At 56.4% G+C, this 17,373-nt stretch overlaps 2 protein-coding genes across 3 annotated transcripts in view; both read right to left on the bottom strand.

Annotated features, from left to right (window-relative positions):
• Positions 1 to 12,805, bottom strand: part of HOXC4 (homeobox C4) — a 140,191-nt gene extending 127,386 nt beyond the window's left edge. Inside the window, exon 1 of one of the 2 annotated variants that reach the window (XR_012518447.1) lies at positions 12,633 to 12,805. The gene's annotated coding sequence lies outside the window, so the exon portion shown is untranslated. The remainder of the gene's footprint in view (positions 1 to 12,632) is intronic. The other variant, XM_039471813.2, reaches the window with a different exon arrangement.
• HOXC9 (homeobox C9) lies at positions 4,297 to 11,654 on the bottom strand. Its single transcript, XM_003939248.4, has 2 exons — positions 6,957 to 11,654; positions 4,297 to 5,247 (listed from the first exon to the last, which is right to left on the bottom strand). Exons 1-2 carry the CDS (start codon positions 7,492 to 7,494, stop codon positions 5,003 to 5,005), a joined length of 783 nt encoding a protein of 260 aa, XP_003939297.1. The 5' UTR covers positions 7,495 to 11,654; the 3' UTR covers positions 4,297 to 5,002.
• Positions 12,806 to 17,373: the final 4,568 nt, after the last annotated feature.

The raw sequence follows: 17,373 nt of genomic DNA, 5'->3' as shown, positions 1-17,373 counted from the left end.
CAGGATGCACACACACTGTGCCTGCTACTTCTCACCCTGAGACCCATCAAGTCCATGCTCAGTGTGAACTAGGGCACACATGCCTGGAAGCATCCTGCCCCCTCACACACTGTACGCCCATGTGCACACCCAGGCACACAGGCACATGCTATCTGACAAACACAGACGCGTCTTTAGGTCTTTGCATTATGAAAAAAAATGCTACCTGTTTTTCTTCCACATCCTGGGGATTTCAGGGTTGGAGGAGGAAGGAGGTGGTTAGACAACCAGATCTTCTCCTTCCCCACCCGGATCCCAGCTCTGGAGATGCAAGAAGGAACGGCGGTTCAGGGAAGGATGGTTGAGAGGGAATGAACACCTCCCCCACACCCCCCAGTTCCTCTATTATCTAAATAATTGCCGGGGAAATGGCCACTTTCTGTCAAATTCCCAAAGGAGATTCACTGGTGCAGGCAGCAAGAGCTCCTTCCAGGATCCCCTGCATTTGGGGAATCTCACCCTCATCTCAGGAGCTGCCCAAACTCTTAGACATCCAGAACTCTGGCACTGGAGCAGCTGGAGGGAAGGGTCAGAAGAGGGCTGTGCCAGGGCTGCAGGCCTCCCCAGGGTCCAGAACAGTGGGGGTCAGGACAGGGCGTCTGTACCCCTACCACAGCTTGCTTCAGCCTTGGCTCCAGCCCTGCCTTTTCTGCGCCTGCTCTTCGGGTGCCGCGGTGAGCAGAGTGGACTCTGGGCTCCCAGCATCTGGGTCACTGGGGACTGTCATAAATACTTTCTCTTCCCAGCCTGGAAAGAGGAGGCCCAGAGGGCTGGATCCGCTGTGGGGCCTGCGCCTTATCATTTAGGGGGTGGGCTGGGGGGGGGATATTTAGACATTTTATGGTCCAGCGAAAACCCTGCCACTGAGCTATTCTTCCGGGCCTTTGTGTCTTGCAATGCGACTGTCCCGAGTGTGCTGCCACCACCGCCTGCCCGGAAAGCCCACCAGTCCCGCAACCCAGGCCGGACTTGGTTTCCCCTTTGGAGGGGGTCGCTCGCCCTTATTTCATTTGTCGGTTTGTTTTCTTTTACACGTTATCTGGTTTATTCCGCTCCCTGAGCCTGGAAATAAAGGAACCGAACGCAGCCATCCTCGCGGAGACCGTCTCTGTCCCTCTCCCCGAGGCCTGCACCGCCCCCATAGGTACCACGGATTTATGTTCGTTTGTCCGGGCCATTCTGCCTTTTTGTGTTAATTACGCGCTGCCTGCTTCGCACTTATCTCCTCCACAAAGCGATTATTTTTGACGCCTGCCCTCCTGAGCCTTCCGAGCCCGCTGCCAGAGCGAGGGCCCATCTCCCGCTGCCACTCGCGAATTATTTACACCTCGCAGGTGAGAGAATTGATTTGCTCAGAGCCAGTGGGGCCGGGCCGGCCGAGGCGTGGGGCCTTCTCGCAGCCGCTGCGGGCCGGGCCTCAAATGTCAGTGCGGCCGGGGCGGCCCGGGGAACCGCCGCCTCTAACATTGAGCAACAGCGCCACCTCGCGTCCATTTGCTCCAATGCAGTCCGGCTGGAAAAAAGCTAACACAGGTCCCAGGCCTGGCCCAAAGGTGGGAAGTGGGAGCAAGGAGCCTCCAAAGGGGTGCGCAGGAGAGAGCTTCCCCGGAAGAGACTTGCCCCAGGACTGCTGTTATTTTGTTTTCTAAAATAAAACCTTGTGAAAGGTTCCACACTGTTTTCTTTTTTTTTTGTTACCCTCCCTTCTCCAATTAAGAGACACTAAGCAAAGCAACTGCCGCGATCTCCTCCCCCGATTCAGGCGCATTTCTGGGCTTGAAACCTCTCCGCGAAAGCGGATGCAAGCTCCGAGGCTCCCACGACCGCCTGCCCGCGGCGCGCACCCTGAAGTCCTCGCTCGTCTTACCCTGATGCTGGCCCCGCACCGCCTATTCCGCCGCTGCCTGCAGGACTTTGGGGTGGGACTCTGACTTCTCCAGGCTGTTTGACCCCCGGTTTGTAGCCCATCCCTCTCGCGCGCGCGCTCTCCACCTCTCCCTCTCAGCCAGTGAGGTCCTGTTCTCCGTGGGCCATGGACAAAACATTCCTATAATCCGATTTCAAAGGAAAGAGTGTCCACCTTATTTAAACCATAAAACAATTAAGCCCAGACGTCTAGCCAGCTCCGCGCTGCTGTTTTGTTCGGCCCCATTCAGAACCCAGAACAGGGAGACAAACAGCGCCATAAAAGTGGCATTTCGGGGCTGCGGAAATGTACCTATCCGCTGCCTTCCCAAGTGGAACAACCTTTAGGGTTTTGTGATTCTGACAAAGGAGCAGAGGAGAGGTGGGAGGGGAAGATTAGGGTAGGAGGGCATTTGCTAGCCCCTCTGTACCCCTAGCTTTCATTTCTTTCCCCAGATGGGTGTTGTGCTGTTTTAATTCGTGAAGGATAGCGAATAAAAATTGGTTCCAATCCTGACCTGCAGGCTGGGCTGGGATTGAACAGTGGGCCGGGCCGGGTGGGCCTGCTCTGCATCCCATGCTCTCCTCAGGGTCCTCCAAGCCCGCGGCCCTCCTTCCTGCCCGCAGTGAGGCCGGCTCAGGCCGGCTGCAGGAAGCAGGCCGCGCTGATGGACGCTGAGGGGAGGCGACAAGGCCTGGGAGCAGGGGCGGGGTGGAAGCCCGGAAACGCCGCTCTGGGGCTGGGAAAGAAGCCCGCATCCCGGCGCTCCGGACCAGGGGAGAGAGGGGTATCTTGGCCTCCACTGGGTGGGAAACAGGAGTCAGGGTTCCAGAACAGCAAAATAGCCAAAGAGAGTCGCGAGGAAGGAGATAAAACTAGAAGCAAAGCACCTTTCAAACGGATCAAAAAAACAATGCTTCTGGAAATGGGGAAGAGGTCTCCAAAGCTCGAAAGAGGAGCTGGTGCTTCAGCGACTGTGAGGTCCCTTGTTTCGACTGGACTGCCCCCCAATATTGCCGAAACAAAAATTTCACCCCTTCCTACCTTCCTCCACACCCCTAAATTGGAGTGTTTAATAGAAGTAGAGGGTAGGAGATTCAAATGATGGGGAAGGAGCTGGTCCTTACAAGTGTCTCACCGTCCTGTAAGGTGATGCTATGGGGGATCAGCTGGGGTCCCCAATTATTTTCCTTCATCGAGGTATCCCCCAAGTATTTAGAGCGACACCCTGCACCCTTGGCAGAATGGGCAGCTTGAGATATTAAAGGACTATATTTCAAGCAGTCTGATTTTAATAGTTTCCAGATTGGGGGATTTCCGAGAAAGGGGGCGCCGGGCCGAGGCATACCCGGCAGCTTGTGTCTGCTTCTGATTAGCAGATGAAAACTGCTGGTTCTAGAAAGGCGCTCTGGGGTGCAGTGCAGCCGATCAGCCCCAGCGGGCTGTTACACACACACATCCCCACACCTTTGTGCTTCAGGTCCCCAAACCACCAGGGAGCACCCCACTCCTGGCTGATGTCTGGCCAGTTTTCTTGGGCCTTGGGCGCGCAATCCCCCAGAAATGCTGTAACTGCACAGCCTGACCCAGTCACCCCCAGACAAACATTCAAACTAAATGCCAGAGTAGGGGAGATAGATTGGGAAGAAAAGAACCAGGAGAAGGAGAGAGGAGCTGAGACTTCATGAAGGAGAAACTCCATCTGATTCTGATTGTATGGGTTTCACCATCTTTCTCCTTCCTCCCTTCCTTCCTGCTTTCCTTTCATACTATCCTTTTCTGTCTCCTTCCATGTCCCTTCTCTTCTCGCTCACTCTGTTTTTCTTCTTCTCCCACCGCAGTCCCCATTGCCTGTCCTGCTCCCTGAGGCCTGCCTGGCCTTCCTCCTAGTCCCACACCCCCTCCCAGCCTTCACTCCCAGCCATCCCTGGAAGCACCAAAGCACCAATGCAGCCAGGCAAGAAGCCAGCCTGGGCCCTCACCCAGCACCCAACTTTCATCTTCACCTATCTCTTCCCTCCGATCTCATGTACTCATAAATTATTACAATTAATTACAGCCAGGGAAAGCCATTCATGCCGTGCCTCTCCCCCGCACTCCATCTAGCCACCAGGAAACTTGTAGGCAGCCAGCCGGGGCAAGCACTAGCTGGGCCTGGGCCTCAGCAGCCTCCACCCCGCCCCCAGAACCCCCCCACCCCTCCCTGACTGGAGAGAAGCAGCAGGCATTTGCCCTTCCAGGGTAGAGGGAGCCCATTCTCTGGCTCCAGCCTCCGATAGACGACCTGAGCACTTGCCTCCTCCACAGCAGCAGACTGGGAACCACAGGGAAGAGAAATAACGAGAACTGGATACATTTGCGTTTCTGTTTTTTTAAGTGACTTCGATATATTAACACAGGGCTGTTCTACCATAACAAACAGAAGCACGTTACAGGACGGACGCTGGGGACGAACGCTGAGGGTGAGAGGAAACACTGCTATGTACAGCCCAAGGCGCCGGCCTGCACGCCCGACCCAGCTCGCGGCACGGTCCCCAGCCCTGCCCCTCAGCTCCTGGGCTGGGAATCATTATTATGTATGTGTGTGTGTGTCTTTTTTTTTTTTTTTTTTTTTTTTTTTGTACAAAATCTGCACGCAGAGCGCCTCAGGCCCGTGGAGGGATGGCCTGGACCAAACACGATACAGGGGGAAAAAATAGAAATATAGCGATTCAAGTACTGGCTTCTCTGAAGAAAGGAGAAAAAAAAATCACATTTGTGTGTGTCATTTATTTCAGTTGCGCTGGGGAAAGAGAACGCAGTTTCTCTCCCTGCCACCTCCTCGCTGGGTAGAACTAACTCTAAAACACCAATATCTCAACACCGAACCCTCCCAAATCGCAAGAGTTTTCTTTTCCCCTTCCTTTTTTTTTTTTTTTTTTTCCTTTTTAAGCTGATTGGCTTTTCTCTATCTTGCTCTTTCCTTTTCTTTTTCGTCTCTCTCCCGCCTGGGTTGGGGTATTTTGTGGGGTTTTTGTTTTTCCCTTGGCTGTGCTGAGGCAGCAGGCTGGGCAGGGTTTAGGACTGCTCCTTGTCGGTTTTCTCTTTATTCATCTTTTTCATCTTCATCCTTCGGTTCTGAAACCAGATTTTGACCTGCCGCTCAGTGAGATTGAGAACCCGGGCCACCTCATACCGACGGTCCCTGGTTAAATACATATTGAAGAGAAACTCCTTCTCCAGTTCCAGCGTCTGGTACTTGGTATAGGGGCAGCGCTTCTTCCTCGTGGAACGGGCGTGAATCCAGTTGGCCACGGGGTTGCCTGGAGGGCCAAACACAAGCAGGGGTCAGTGGGGCCCCTTTCCAGCCCAGGACTTCTGCTGCTCTACCCCCAGACTTAACCAGGCTCCCCAAACGCAAGAACTGAACCTGAATTTGGACACATTTTGCTTTAGGAATTTTCCTCCTTCCTCGTTTTGCATTCTGTCCCCTCCCCAGCTTCCCCCTTTTCAGTTTCCAGCACCTAAAACTGTAGGAAATCCGAAGCTCTCAAAGCCCCTCCAGTCTGGTCCTCAGCTTCAAGAGCAGTAATTTGAGAATATCCTCATAAAAAGTCCAAATTCCCAACCGTTTCATAGGCCCATAAACGCTTCTCTCTTGTTTTTTATTTTTATAGCAAGGTCTCTCTCCTCCCCACCTCCCTCCTCCTCTGCCCCCTCCCATCTTCCCAGCCCACGACCAAGTCCTGAAATTTCAGCAGTTCTGCTTCCTGACCCTGAGAGTCCCTAAGCCCCTCACCACCCTCTGCAGCACCCTCCTCCCGCTCGGAGTTCAACCCTGCTGAGGCGAATTCTCAGGGTGATGCTGACAAGGAAGAAGTCTTTCTCCTCTCCCCAGAGAGCTGCTGGCCTTGGGGACAGGCTCCCCTATATCTTTAGTTTTCCTGTTTGGCCTCCAGTGCCCCCTCCTGCCAGCCCCAGGACAGGCTCTGCAGGAGCCAAGCCTCCAATTTCAGGTTTATGGGAGTTGCTGAGGGCAGGCAGGGAAGCCTTCAGAGGGGTATAATTAGGCCCTGGCCCCTTATGGGGCTGGAGGAAAAGATTTCCTGCAGCCCCCTCCTGGGACTCCCCCAGACACTTCCTCACACCCAGGGGGCTGCACCCCCTCGCCTGCTGTTTCTCCTTCTTTCCCCAGTCTCTGGCCCTGCAGCTCCCACCTGCCCCCAACCCTAGCCCTCCTATGCAACCCCTTAGAAGGTGCCTGTCTCCCTGATTGGAGTGTCTCTCTGTGTGTGTGTGTGTGTGTGTGTGTGTGTGAAGAATTTTCCAATCTGGGGAGATGCCCACTCCTCATCCCTGACCCCCATTCTCAACCCTTCCCCTCCAAGACCCTCAGAAGAGGGTTCTCAACTTTAAGGAGCCTCAGACCCCACTTTTGTCCCCACTTCTCTCTGAACGTCCTGATCTCTCCAAGTTCCCAGGCTTCGAAATGCCCCAGACCCCTCACCCAGCGCTCCTGGGGGAGAAGTCCATGGACCTTCTGTTTTATGACTCTCTAGTGGGGTGAGGACCTCCATGCTGACTGGGAAGCAGGGGTACTTCTTTTCGCTGGGGGTATCTCCTCTGCGCCCCCAGTGTCCCTCCTCACCTCTTCCCCATCCCATCTCAAATCAGAAACTGAACCTCGCCCCCAGCCCCATTCCCTGGCCCTGCCTGCATTTCTTCGAAAGTGGTGACCGAGCCAAAAAGCCTGGGCTGGGAGGAGGGGGCAGGGGTCTCTCATCAAAGCCAGCTCCTGAGAGAGGAGCTCCCCTCGGCCCTCTCCCAACCTGTCTCCCTGGGCCCCCTTCTCAGACCTTCCTGCTCCTGAAAGCTCCCCAAGGTAATTCGCTTTTATTGAGTCCTCGCCCCCTCGCCCTCGCCCCTCTCCCGCGCTCCCTGCACGTTTCGGGAGGGCTGTAATCCGGCTGCCCCCGCCCGTCCTCCCCTCCCCTCCCGCGCCGGTTGTAAAGGAAAATTGCTCCCAACTTACTGGGGTCCAGGTCGGCCTTCTCCTCTTTGTGCTTGCTGCCGGCGAGCGCGTCCGCCTCGGGCGAGGGCAGTGTCTGCGGGGCGCGGTCGCGCAGCTCCCCGGGCGAGCCGTACATGTAGTCCGGGTAGCTGCGGCCGTCGCCCGGGCCGCAGTCCGCGCGGCGCCCGGGGTAGGCGTCCGGCTTCAGGGCGTAGTGACGGCCCCCGGCCGGGAAGCTGGGGAAGGAGACGGCGCCGGACAGCGGCTCGAGCCAAGTCCGCATGTAGCGCGTGTCGGCGCCGAGGTGGGGCTGGGGGCCGTACGGGTGATATACCACGGACGACTGCGAGGGCACGGGCGCCCACGACGTGCTGAACACTGCCGGCTTGGGCGCGAAGCTACAGGACGGAAAATCGCTACAGTCCGGCACCAAACCGCTGGGTCTGGCGGCGGCGGGGTGAGCCCCCGTGGCCGGAAACCTGGACGCTAGGAGGTCTTCATTGTCGTGAGAGATGAGCGAGTCCACGTAATAGTTACTGATGGGCCCCGTCGCCGACATCGTAACGGGGTTTTACATACATAAGATTATTGTATGAACTGTATATGTACTTTTTATCTGCTCACAGAACAATCAAGGCAGGTAATTATTTTTCCAGCCTTTTCCCCGCAGCTCATTGGCTCCCTGGCCCCCACGTGATCGTATTTACCCAAAAATACGGCGCGGATCAATGCGCAGGGGCTTTTTTTTCCTTGGTTTTTTTTTTCCCCCTCTCCCACCCCCTTCTCTCCGCTGCTCCCCGCGACCTGCGATTTCCTGGGGGTCCGGAACTCTGGACCCAAGGCACCGGTCACCCCCTCAGGACGGCTCGTAGCTCATCTGGGAAGCCCCTGTGCCCATGCCCACCCATAAGCAGTTGGCCTCCCCCCAACCATGAGGATTTTTTAATGGGGTGAAAATGCCAGTCCCAGAAGCCAGGGTTCCCGGACCCCCAGGGCCGAGCTGGGCGCTGGAGCCCCGCAGGGGCGGGGAGGCCGACCGAGGTAGGTGGAGGAACTATTTCTTGACGTAATCCGTCTCTGTCGGCCCCGACGCTCCCGCAGTCTCTGCGCGAGCCGAGATCAGCGATTGTCAGTTCGGAACGTGGCTTTTAAAAATGCGTTTTTAAATAGCGTGTATGTATGTATTTCTTTCAGGAGCAGCAGCAGCGGTGAGGGAGGGAGGGTGGGAGGGGACTGGGGAAGCTGGGATGGAGGGAGGGAAGGAGGGAAGGGGAGCGTTCTTCTGCCACTGGCCAACTCAGCCCCCCAAATCTGGGGTAGGGGAAGCCTGGGGAAGGTGGTTCCTGGGTGGGAGGGGTAGAACATCAGGATCTCATACACCTTTACGGCAGCCTCAGAAGTCTTCTCTTTGCTTTGGCACAGATACACAGGCGCCTGTATTTTAAATTTATTGTCTATATCTATTTATCTTTCTTTGCCAGCTTGAAGAAGTGGAGGAGAGATCTACACAACTTGAGTGGGGTGTCCCCATCCCATCTTCCTGCTCAGCCTCCTTTGCCCCCAGCTCCATCTCTGCGACACTTCCCCCACCCCCACCCCCCAAAAAAGAAGTCACTCCCGGGCTCTGTCTACAGAGAGCCAGGGTGAGAGCGGGCAAGGCGAGAGAGCGACCTCGGTCGTGGGCAAGTAGCTTGTTTTTACGTCCTTCAATAAAATTTTTATGAGGATCATTTGATTGTTCATAAATGTGTCTTTCATTAAATAAAATTGTAGGCTGTTTTTGGAACGGGAAAAAAGCAACGGAGGGACGGGAGAAAGCAATTTCTTTGGGGTCGGATGCAGGAATTCCAGAGGGGGCAGTGTGATTGTAGAGGAATATCAGACAACTTGGATTCCTCCCCCCAATAAGTTGGTTACTACCCTCCTCCTTCAGCTGGGGGTTTGTGCCCAGCCCTCTGCTTTCCATCAGACTGCCCCATGGTGGTGTAGTAAAGGGGAGCTTTAGCCAAGCAGGAAATTCTCAGTGTGGGTGCAGAAGAGGGGCATGGGAGGTTGGCTGGGGGGGGGGCAGGTGATGTCCCCAGAGATATGGTGCATTTAGGAAGGGCAGAGTGAGTTTGAAGAAGGGGTGCAATTTCAGGGTCAGAAAGGAAGAGTCCCAGTCTGTGGCCAGGGAAAATAGGCTGAGACTGAGATGCAGGCTCTGGAGCAAGCAGGGTAGGAGGCTCCCCAGACCCGGCCCCGCCTGCCCTTCTTTCCCCCTCCTGTCCCCAGGAGGGGACCAAATGCCAGGGGTGGGGGTGGGGGCTAGTTTTCTCCTGCATCTCTGTGGATCTTTCTCCTCTGGGGTGGAGAAGGGCTGGAGAGAGTGTGCATAGTATGTGTGTTTGGGGGAGGAAAGTTGGGGGGAGACAGCTGCAGCTGGCAGCACCGACCTCAGCTCCACAGGCCCCCTCCCAAGTCCCTGCTCCTCCCCCTCGCCGGTTCTTTCCTTTTCCTTTTCGGTCTAACGGGGTGGTTTAACGGGGCTGGGATTTCAACGCATGGGGGAGGATGAGGGATGTGTTTGGTTGGGGAGAGGCGACTTGGGGGTTCAGCTCCTTGGCGCCACTGTCTTCCCCTCCCTTGAGCTGGACTGAACTGGGAAACCCAACTTACAACAAGAAACAGAATATCTCTTTGGCCTTGATGGAGTTGGGTTAGCTGTCAATCAAAAAATCTTCCTCACTAGTTCAAGGAAAAGACAGGAGGTTCCAGTCCCCCTGCCGAGGCTTTCTCCAAATCCCCAGTGCAGCCAGCACCTCCCCCAGCCCAGGGCAGCTGAGGACCCGGCCGGCTCTTGGGCGGCTGCTGGCAGCGTTGAGCAGAGATGTTTAGCCCTCAGCGGGGCCCGGGGCCAGACTGCGACCAAGAGGACATCAAGGGACAGAGCCTGAGAGAGACTGAACCCGAGACAGCCTGAGACAGACCAACTGAAACGCGGAGGCAGGCCCAAGAGAGGAAAGAAGGAAACGGAGCATCAGAATAGAAAGAAAAAGGGGAGCGAATTGAAGAAAAGAAGGAAGGCAAGATGAAAAGACATAGGAGAGCCCAGAAAGGCAGGCGTGCAGAGAGGGAGGCGGAGGAAGGGCGGCCGTACGCCGGCAGGACGGGGCAGGGGGCGAGCCGGCGGAGCAGCCGTGGCATTGTGCAGTCCGCTGGCTTGCCGGGCCTTTGCCGCGGGACCGGCTCCGGGCGCGGCGGCCACTTCTGTCTGGACACAAAGGCGGAAGAGGCCTCCTCTCCGGCCCCTCCCAGGAGAGCTGCTCTGGTGGGTACACTAAGCCTGCGGGATATAGAACCCCGTGTTGGCCCAGACAGCCACCCAGGCGGCTGGGGGCTGAGCCATGCTCTAGTCAAGGAGCGAAGAAACAGAAGAGGAAGGAGGTTTCACGCCTGCTCCTCCTTCACGTCTTCTCCAGGCGACAGGGCCAGCTGCCCCAGCCACAGCTTTCCGGGAGAAAACAGTCCCTAAGGAGCCTCTCCTATGGGCCTCTGCTATTTGGGAGAGTCCCTCGAGTAGACCTCGGGGCCGTAAAGAGACGCCCCCTTCTCTCCTACCCCTTGGAACACCGCCTTCTTTTCAACTCTGGAGCTGCCTGCGCACCCTGCCTGCCCACTCTGCGGAGGCGGCAGCAGCGGGCAGTGAGGATCCCCGCTGCCAAACCAAGGAAGAGATTGTCGCTTTCTTTTTTCTTTTCTTTTTTTTTTTTTTTTTTTCCGGGAGCAGGAACTCCGAACCCTTCCCACTCAGAGGCAGGCACCGTTGTGGATCAGGAAGCAGGCCTCGCCCACAGCCCCCTCCCAGCCAATGCCTCATTTTCCCTGTGCCTTGCAGAGAGAGGCGGCCTTGGGAAGGGGGGCTAGCAGAGGCTGGGAGTCCCGGAGTCCACTGGGCGGAGGTCTCGCAGGTCCACAACTGCATGTGGCCTGTAGCCCCCATTCTCCACATTTGCAGGGGGGGGTGGCAGACCAGGGCTTTGAAGCGGACCTGCAGATTTCCCTCAAATCCAGGTTTGTAGGTGGGGGGGCGGGGCACAAAGGATATTGGGGTACCAAGAAGGAAGGTCTGTCTTCCTAGGGTTCAGTTACTTCTTCTGAATATTCTGCCATACGCCAGACTCCCCCTCACCCACACCACTCACTTCAATTTTCCTCAGCGCCGCTGGGGCAAACCGAGAAACCGAAGGCCCCTGGGAGTTCTTGTTGGGGAGGGGGAAACCCCAGCTTTAGCTCGCAGCTGTGCAGTCACTCTGGTTCCTAGAGTTCCCTCCCACCCCCAGAGGACTTCACTGGGCACCGGAGAGACCCCTGAGAGGGAGGGGGACCCTTACTCCATCACCTGAAACCTGGGCAGCTGCGGCCACAACCAAACTAGCACCGTGGGAAGGACAGACAGAAAGACAGACAGGTTAGAGTCGTCCCCTCCCCCTGCCCCGCGCCTTCCTTTTAGTGATTTAAATTCCCTCCGGTTCAATCCACACCGTCAAGTTCGGATTAAATTTAAAACAGGCTTTTCCCGGTGCCCCCAGCGGGCCATCCCGGCTGCCTCCGGCAGGGAACCCGCTCCCGGCTCGTCAGCACCCGCCCTGCGCGGAGAAGGCCTTACTCCATTTGCTTTCATTTTCCTTCTCCCCCTGAAATGGGCTCATTTCACCTCTCCACTGCCCTCTTCCCCTCCCCGCCCCCTCCCCGGTTCCCCTCTACTTTCCCCCCTTCTCTCTCCTGATCCCTCTTTGTTGGGAAAAACACACCCACACACAACTCCTCCTAGCTAAGGCCTGCGCTGGAAGCAGAAACTGAGTTCTCCTGGCCCGCGGCGAGGAGACCCGCGTCCTGCCCCCACCCCAGGTGGGTATCCGGGATCCCTACACACCAGGAGTCAGGTCCCCAAGCCCAGTAGGAGTGAAATCCCTAGGGCCTGTGAACGTGGCCCTCTCAACGCCACGGCCTGCCGGCCCTGCATTCCCGCCGGCGCCCCCGCCCTGCCACTCCGCAGCAAACGGGGCTATTTCCGGCTCCCCCTACACGATCTGGCTTTGCAGCCTGGGGAGTGGCTGGAGGGGGAGCCGCCCCAGAGCTAGAGCCGCTCCCTGCCCTGCCCGGAGCCCCAATGGCCCTGAGCGCCTTGTTACCTGATCTTTTGTGTGATGTATGTGTCGCAAGGAAATTTGCAGTGACTTTGGAGCCCAGACTGAGGAAGCGGAGGTGGCGAAAGGAGAGACAATACGGGTCCGAAGTACAATTAAGGGGCCAGAGCCGCTCGTCTCTCCCCCGCCCTCCCTGCCCGACTGCGAGCTGTCTGGCCTCAAACCTCTGGGCGACACGCGAACCTGGAGCCGGAAACTCAGCCCGTGGCGGAGGGAGTCAGAGGACTCTGCATCCAGAAAACAGAAGCAAAGCGCCCTTCCAACTTGGGGGCGACTTAACCAGCCCTGCTGAGTTGCAGAGAACCCAATGAATGAAAGTGCAAATTCCGCCGTATTTTCCCGATTTTTTCCAGCCTTGGGAAGGAGAGCCCAGGGTCTCAGACAGAAAGGCAAACCGCATCTCCTGAGGCAGACAGACCCACAACATGAGTGTGAGCCTGAGATCACAGACAGGTTCAACATTTCCCGAGGCCTCTTTCCCAGGCCCGGCGAGCGCCGATCTCCCTACCTTCTCTCCCTCCAAGGCCTCAGGCAGAGAGACCCAGAAGACTCGGTCCCTCTGGCTTGGTCCAATCCCGCTTCGGAAGCTCCTTCGTTACCTGCTCCTCCGCTCCCCACCGCCACAGTTGCAGGGCAGCCGCCTCCCGCCTGGGGAGGGAAGCCCCGGCTACCACGGCCGCCGCCGCCCGCCCTCCTTCCCTCCCTCCCTCCCTCCTTCTCGCCCTCCCTCTCTCTCCCTCCCTCGCGCGCTGCCGCTCGCGGGGCCCTCCCGCGGGCAACCTGCTCTGGACCAAATCCAGGTATCTCCGAAAGGTAGAAAAAAGAAAGGACCTCTTACGTGGAAAAGAAAAGAAAGAAAGACCTTCTATGGCATTTATTTTGCACGTTCTGACCATTGGTCGGCCTCAGTTCAGACGTCCCGGACAAGGCCGGGCAGTTGCAGGGGTGCGCGGGGCCTGCTGCCTCGCCCACGCCGACCGCCGCGCCCCACGCGCCGCGTGCTCCACACTCCGGGCCGCCGACCCCCAGGGCAGCCCAAACACCCAGCAGACCTCAAGGTCCTTCCTACAGACTCAACATCCAGTTGCCCGCCTTGCCGCCGGCCACAGCCCGGGAGCCCGCTCTGCTCTGTCTGCGGCCAAAGTCCATACACGATCCACCTTGCCGGTGCTCTCGCGCCCGGCCCGGACACCCCTCCTGGCTACGCCGCCTTCCCGGCCACAAGCGGGCTGCGGCCCGGCCCAGGACTTCGAACCTCGCCCCTTGCACAACCCACACAAAAGCCCTGAGCCCTGGCATTCCCACCCGCAGCCCCCAGTCCCTGCTGCCGCCGCCTCCTTCACCTGTTCTCGGGAAGGGCTGCATCTCCGAGCCGGAGCTAGGCGGTGGGCCGGGGCCAGGTCCCACAGAGGCCACAGCGGATCTTCCGGGCTAAGCCGGAGCCCCAGCAGCCGACGAGAGGTCTCAGAGACCAAGGCTCGCCTTGGCGAGCTCTTGCCTTTTCCTCCTTCTCCCGCAAGTCTCAAACACTCACACACTGAGAGTTCAGCTCTATAAATCCTGCTCCTCTTTCCCATATCATAATTAAAAAAAACCAGTAGGGGAGGTTTTAACTTTTATTGCGATTTCTGGAGTTGGGCTGCGGAGCATATATTAAGTTTACGCTTATGCGCTCTCGGCGGGGAGGGTCCTTTAAGAAATAAAAATCCATCTTAATATCCGCAGACGAGAGAGATAATTTTTTCTCTTCTCCTCACGCTGTTCCTTCTGAAGACTCCCTTCCAGCGAAGCGAATAAATAATTACCACCGCCTTAGCCATGATCCACGGCCTCTGGCCGGAGGTGGACTCTGACCACCAGACTGGCCCTCACCTTGGCCCTATGAGACCTCGCTCCATTTCTCCGGATTTGGGAAGGAGACACCTCAACCCCTGGCTCTATAACCTCCTACCCATAAGCCCAACAGCTCTGAAACCAAAATGGGGACACAGAGACCCAAAGCACAGAAGTCGTTCAGTGGTGAATTTCGGCCCATCAGGGACACTATCTCCAAGCCAAGTGCTCCTGAGGACCCAGTCCCTGCCTGGGCCACCCTTCACCCCGACTGACTGTGTGCCTGGGGCAGCCTGAAGACTCAGAGGCTGCTAGGAGCTCCCAAACCAGGAGAGACCCTTGCTTACCTCCCACTGCCTGGCCTGACTCTCTGGAAACTTCCCTATTTCCCTGGGAGCCATAGAGAGGTTTGAATACTTCTCTCCAAGAGAAGAAATTTTTTCTCCCACAAAGGGATGGGGGACAGACAGACCAACAATTCAGCTAGGGAGACTGAGAAGCTCTATTCCCATTTTCTCCTCCAGCTTCTTTGAGAGTCAAAATAAATGTTTGCATAAGAGAGAGAGAAAAAAATAAATGTGTATGCATATAAATATATACAGGGTATTTAAGAGCGCCTAGAGCAGACAGATAGGCACAGAGCCTTACACTAATACAAGGTCATGTATATCCCTCCCAGCAGATGACTGTGAGAATATAGAACTCCATGTATATATTCTGTTACAGGGACATAATTTTCATTCCCTGTTTAGAAGTTTATAATGTTTTAATAATCATAACAATTTCAAAGTAATAGAACCAAGAACCTGACCTCTTTCTTTCGGCTTCTTTTCCCCAGTATCTCTGAGAACACGGGTGTATCTCCTCAGTCTCCCTAACCCTTCCCCCATTTATTCCCCCCTCCCCCGAAGGCAAAGAAACCTCTTTTGAGAACTTTCTCTGTAGCAACCAGGGGCAGAATTGAAGAACCAGAGGCAGAAAGGACTAGAAGAAGCTTTGCAAAGTTTCACGTTGCTCAGATTTTCCTCTACCCCATTCTCCTCCCCTCCTCGCCCTGGCATCCGCCAACAGCCTTTCCACCAACATAGCAATGGTGGGCACGGGCAACCTCTGTTCACCTGGACGTTTCCACAGCGCGCAAAGACAGGCAGCTTCCTGCCAGTCACAGACACAGAGACTGAGGCCTACGGGCCACAGATGACTCAACAGAGACCAGAGTCAGGTTTTTGCCCTGATGTTTCCCAGTTGCATGTGCATGTGTGAGGGGTTCTATTTGGACTTGATGGCTTTCCTCTAACCTACTAACACCCCAAATATATCTTTGCCCTGGAGATGGAGCTATAGAAGGGGAAGGGAAATGGCTGGGCTGGCGCTCAGAGTTCCCCAACTCTTGGGACCTCCAGGTACCCCACTTTTCTAAGGCGATTCTCGAGCCCCAGTCACCTGGAGGTGGTGGGTGGGAGAAGCTAGCCATGCCAGAGATCCTCTTCTCTTTCTGTGCTCCTGTCTCTGCTAATGACTCTGCCCCACCCTGCTGTCCAACTGAGCTGGCCCACCAGGCCACCTCTTACTAAAACTCCTGAATTTCCTTGGAATTGGCTGGACCCTCTTTGTCTGTCTCCATCAGCTGGGCCCAGGAGACAATAGCTGCAGGAAAACTCCTCTCCCTTAGTCACAGGGATTGGGACAGGTTGAGGAGTGGATTGAATAAAGCAGCGTTCTCCAGACTTGTTCTGTGGCCCCACTCAGCTTGCCCTCCTTGGTCTGCACCCACTTTGCCCTACCTGGGAGGGGGCAGTGGGGCAGTCCCACTGGGGAGGGTAGGAGCGGGAGAGGTGGGTTGGGGCCCTCGACGAAAACCGACTGATGTAACTCAGGCAGTTTCTTGTTGCCGAGTTCAAAACTCAATCCCAACAACATGAAACTACCTAAGCCACAGATCAGCTGAGCAAGCAGGGCGGGAGATTCAGCTTTGCATCTATCCGGAGGAGAAGGGAAGGGGGTTGGGGAAGGAAGAAATTCAGCCCCGTCCCCCTTTCCGCCCCCACAACCTCCCTAAGGACTCGAGAGTAGACTTTGGATTGCTGGGTGGGTAGGGGGTCTGACTGCCTTCATTAGTTTCTGGTCTAAGCAAATCGCTCAGGAAAAATCTGGTGAAATGGGACTGATAGCCGCCAAATCCCTGCCCCACCCCCAGCACCGCAGTGGAGTTATTCCCCTGCATCTGGCCCTGGCCCTGGGGGAAGCTGGATCTTCCTTCCACTCTGGAGCTGGGTCCCCTGTCTTGTCCATCTGGCTCTCCTGCGCTTCCCTCCTAGACTCCTCTGATCCGCTCCCTCTCAGCTCGGTTTAGGCTTCTCAGCGAATATGGGCGACTGAATCACAGCCCTGTGCTCTGGAGCCACTTCCAATCAGGCCACTTGCCTGGCAAAGCCCTACAGCCAGGGAGCATAGGGAACAAGAGCCTGGACGAGGCTCACACCCAAACCAGCAAAAAGCAGGAAAATCTAAGCTTCAAGCTCCAATCCTCTGTACTCCCCCTCCCCCACCAACAGACGACCAGACTGAGCAACACCTAGACCGGAATGTCGACCTCGAGGAGACCCAAAGTGCCCAAAAAGATAAAGAAGCCAAAAACCATCAATTTATCCCTTTAACTGTGGAAACCCCACGGCAATGGGCCAGGGAGGGGAGGAGAGGGAGCTCCCAGTCGCTGCCCTCCGCTGCCAGCGGCCGCAAGGAAAGCCTGGGCTCTCGGCAAGCACGGATGCCCTAAACACCTTCCTCCAGGCTCTGTCCGCTGCACGCCGGGCACCTGGGGACACCGCTCGTCCCCACTCCGCCGCCAAGAGAAGAACAAGAAACCGCTTCTCTTACCTTGTCGCTGCCTCCTCCTCCTGCTGCTGCTGGCGTTTCTGTTAGCTGCTGTCGAGGTTGGGGGGGGGGTTGCTGAGCTCCTCCTGCCCCTCCAGCGGTTAAGTTTAGTCCTCTCTTTGGATGGGTGGGGGCTCTTGGGGTGCCCCCCAGCAGCAGTGGGGTGCGCCCAGCACAGCACCCCGGGCAATCAGATCCGTCTGCTCCTCAAGATTGCAGTTTGCTCTCTGCCTCTTCCCTCCTCCAGTCACCTTTAAATGCATCTTTTACTGCAGCACCACATTATATTTGCAGATCATAAAATCCACCTCTCGCGCGCACCAAGACCGTCCTGACATTACTGTTTTATGACCTTGACTTATTGTGGTCACCTGGATAATATTTAAATCAACGTTATGGTCTCTCACTTACATTAAACCCGCCAAGAGACGTTCTAGAAAGGCTCTAGGAGATGAGTCAAACACAAAACACACACATCCACACACTCAGCCTCTTCGGGGGAGGGGGTGTCGCTAAAAACACTAAAAACAAAAAACCACCCA

This window comes from Saimiri boliviensis, chromosome 7, assembly GCF_048565385.1.
Source record: "Saimiri boliviensis isolate mSaiBol1 chromosome 7, mSaiBol1.pri, whole genome shotgun sequence".
Taxonomy (NCBI): domain Eukaryota; kingdom Metazoa; phylum Chordata; class Mammalia; order Primates; family Cebidae; genus Saimiri; species Saimiri boliviensis.
The sequence above is the reverse complement of the archived record's forward strand: the minus strand, read 5'-3'. Positions and strand labels throughout refer to the sequence as shown.

What these genes read in the sequence shown, in the direction of transcription:
- HOXC9 (XM_003939248.4), bottom strand. Translation starts at nt 7,494, where the DNA reads ATGTCGGCGACGGGGCCCATCAGTAACTATTACGTGGACTCGCTCATC. An exon ending in GAAGGCCGACCTGGACCCCA is followed by an intron (nt 5,248 to 6,956) that starts GTAAGTTGGGAG and finishes TTGGCCCTCCAG; the next exon opens with GCAACCCCGTGGCCAACTGG.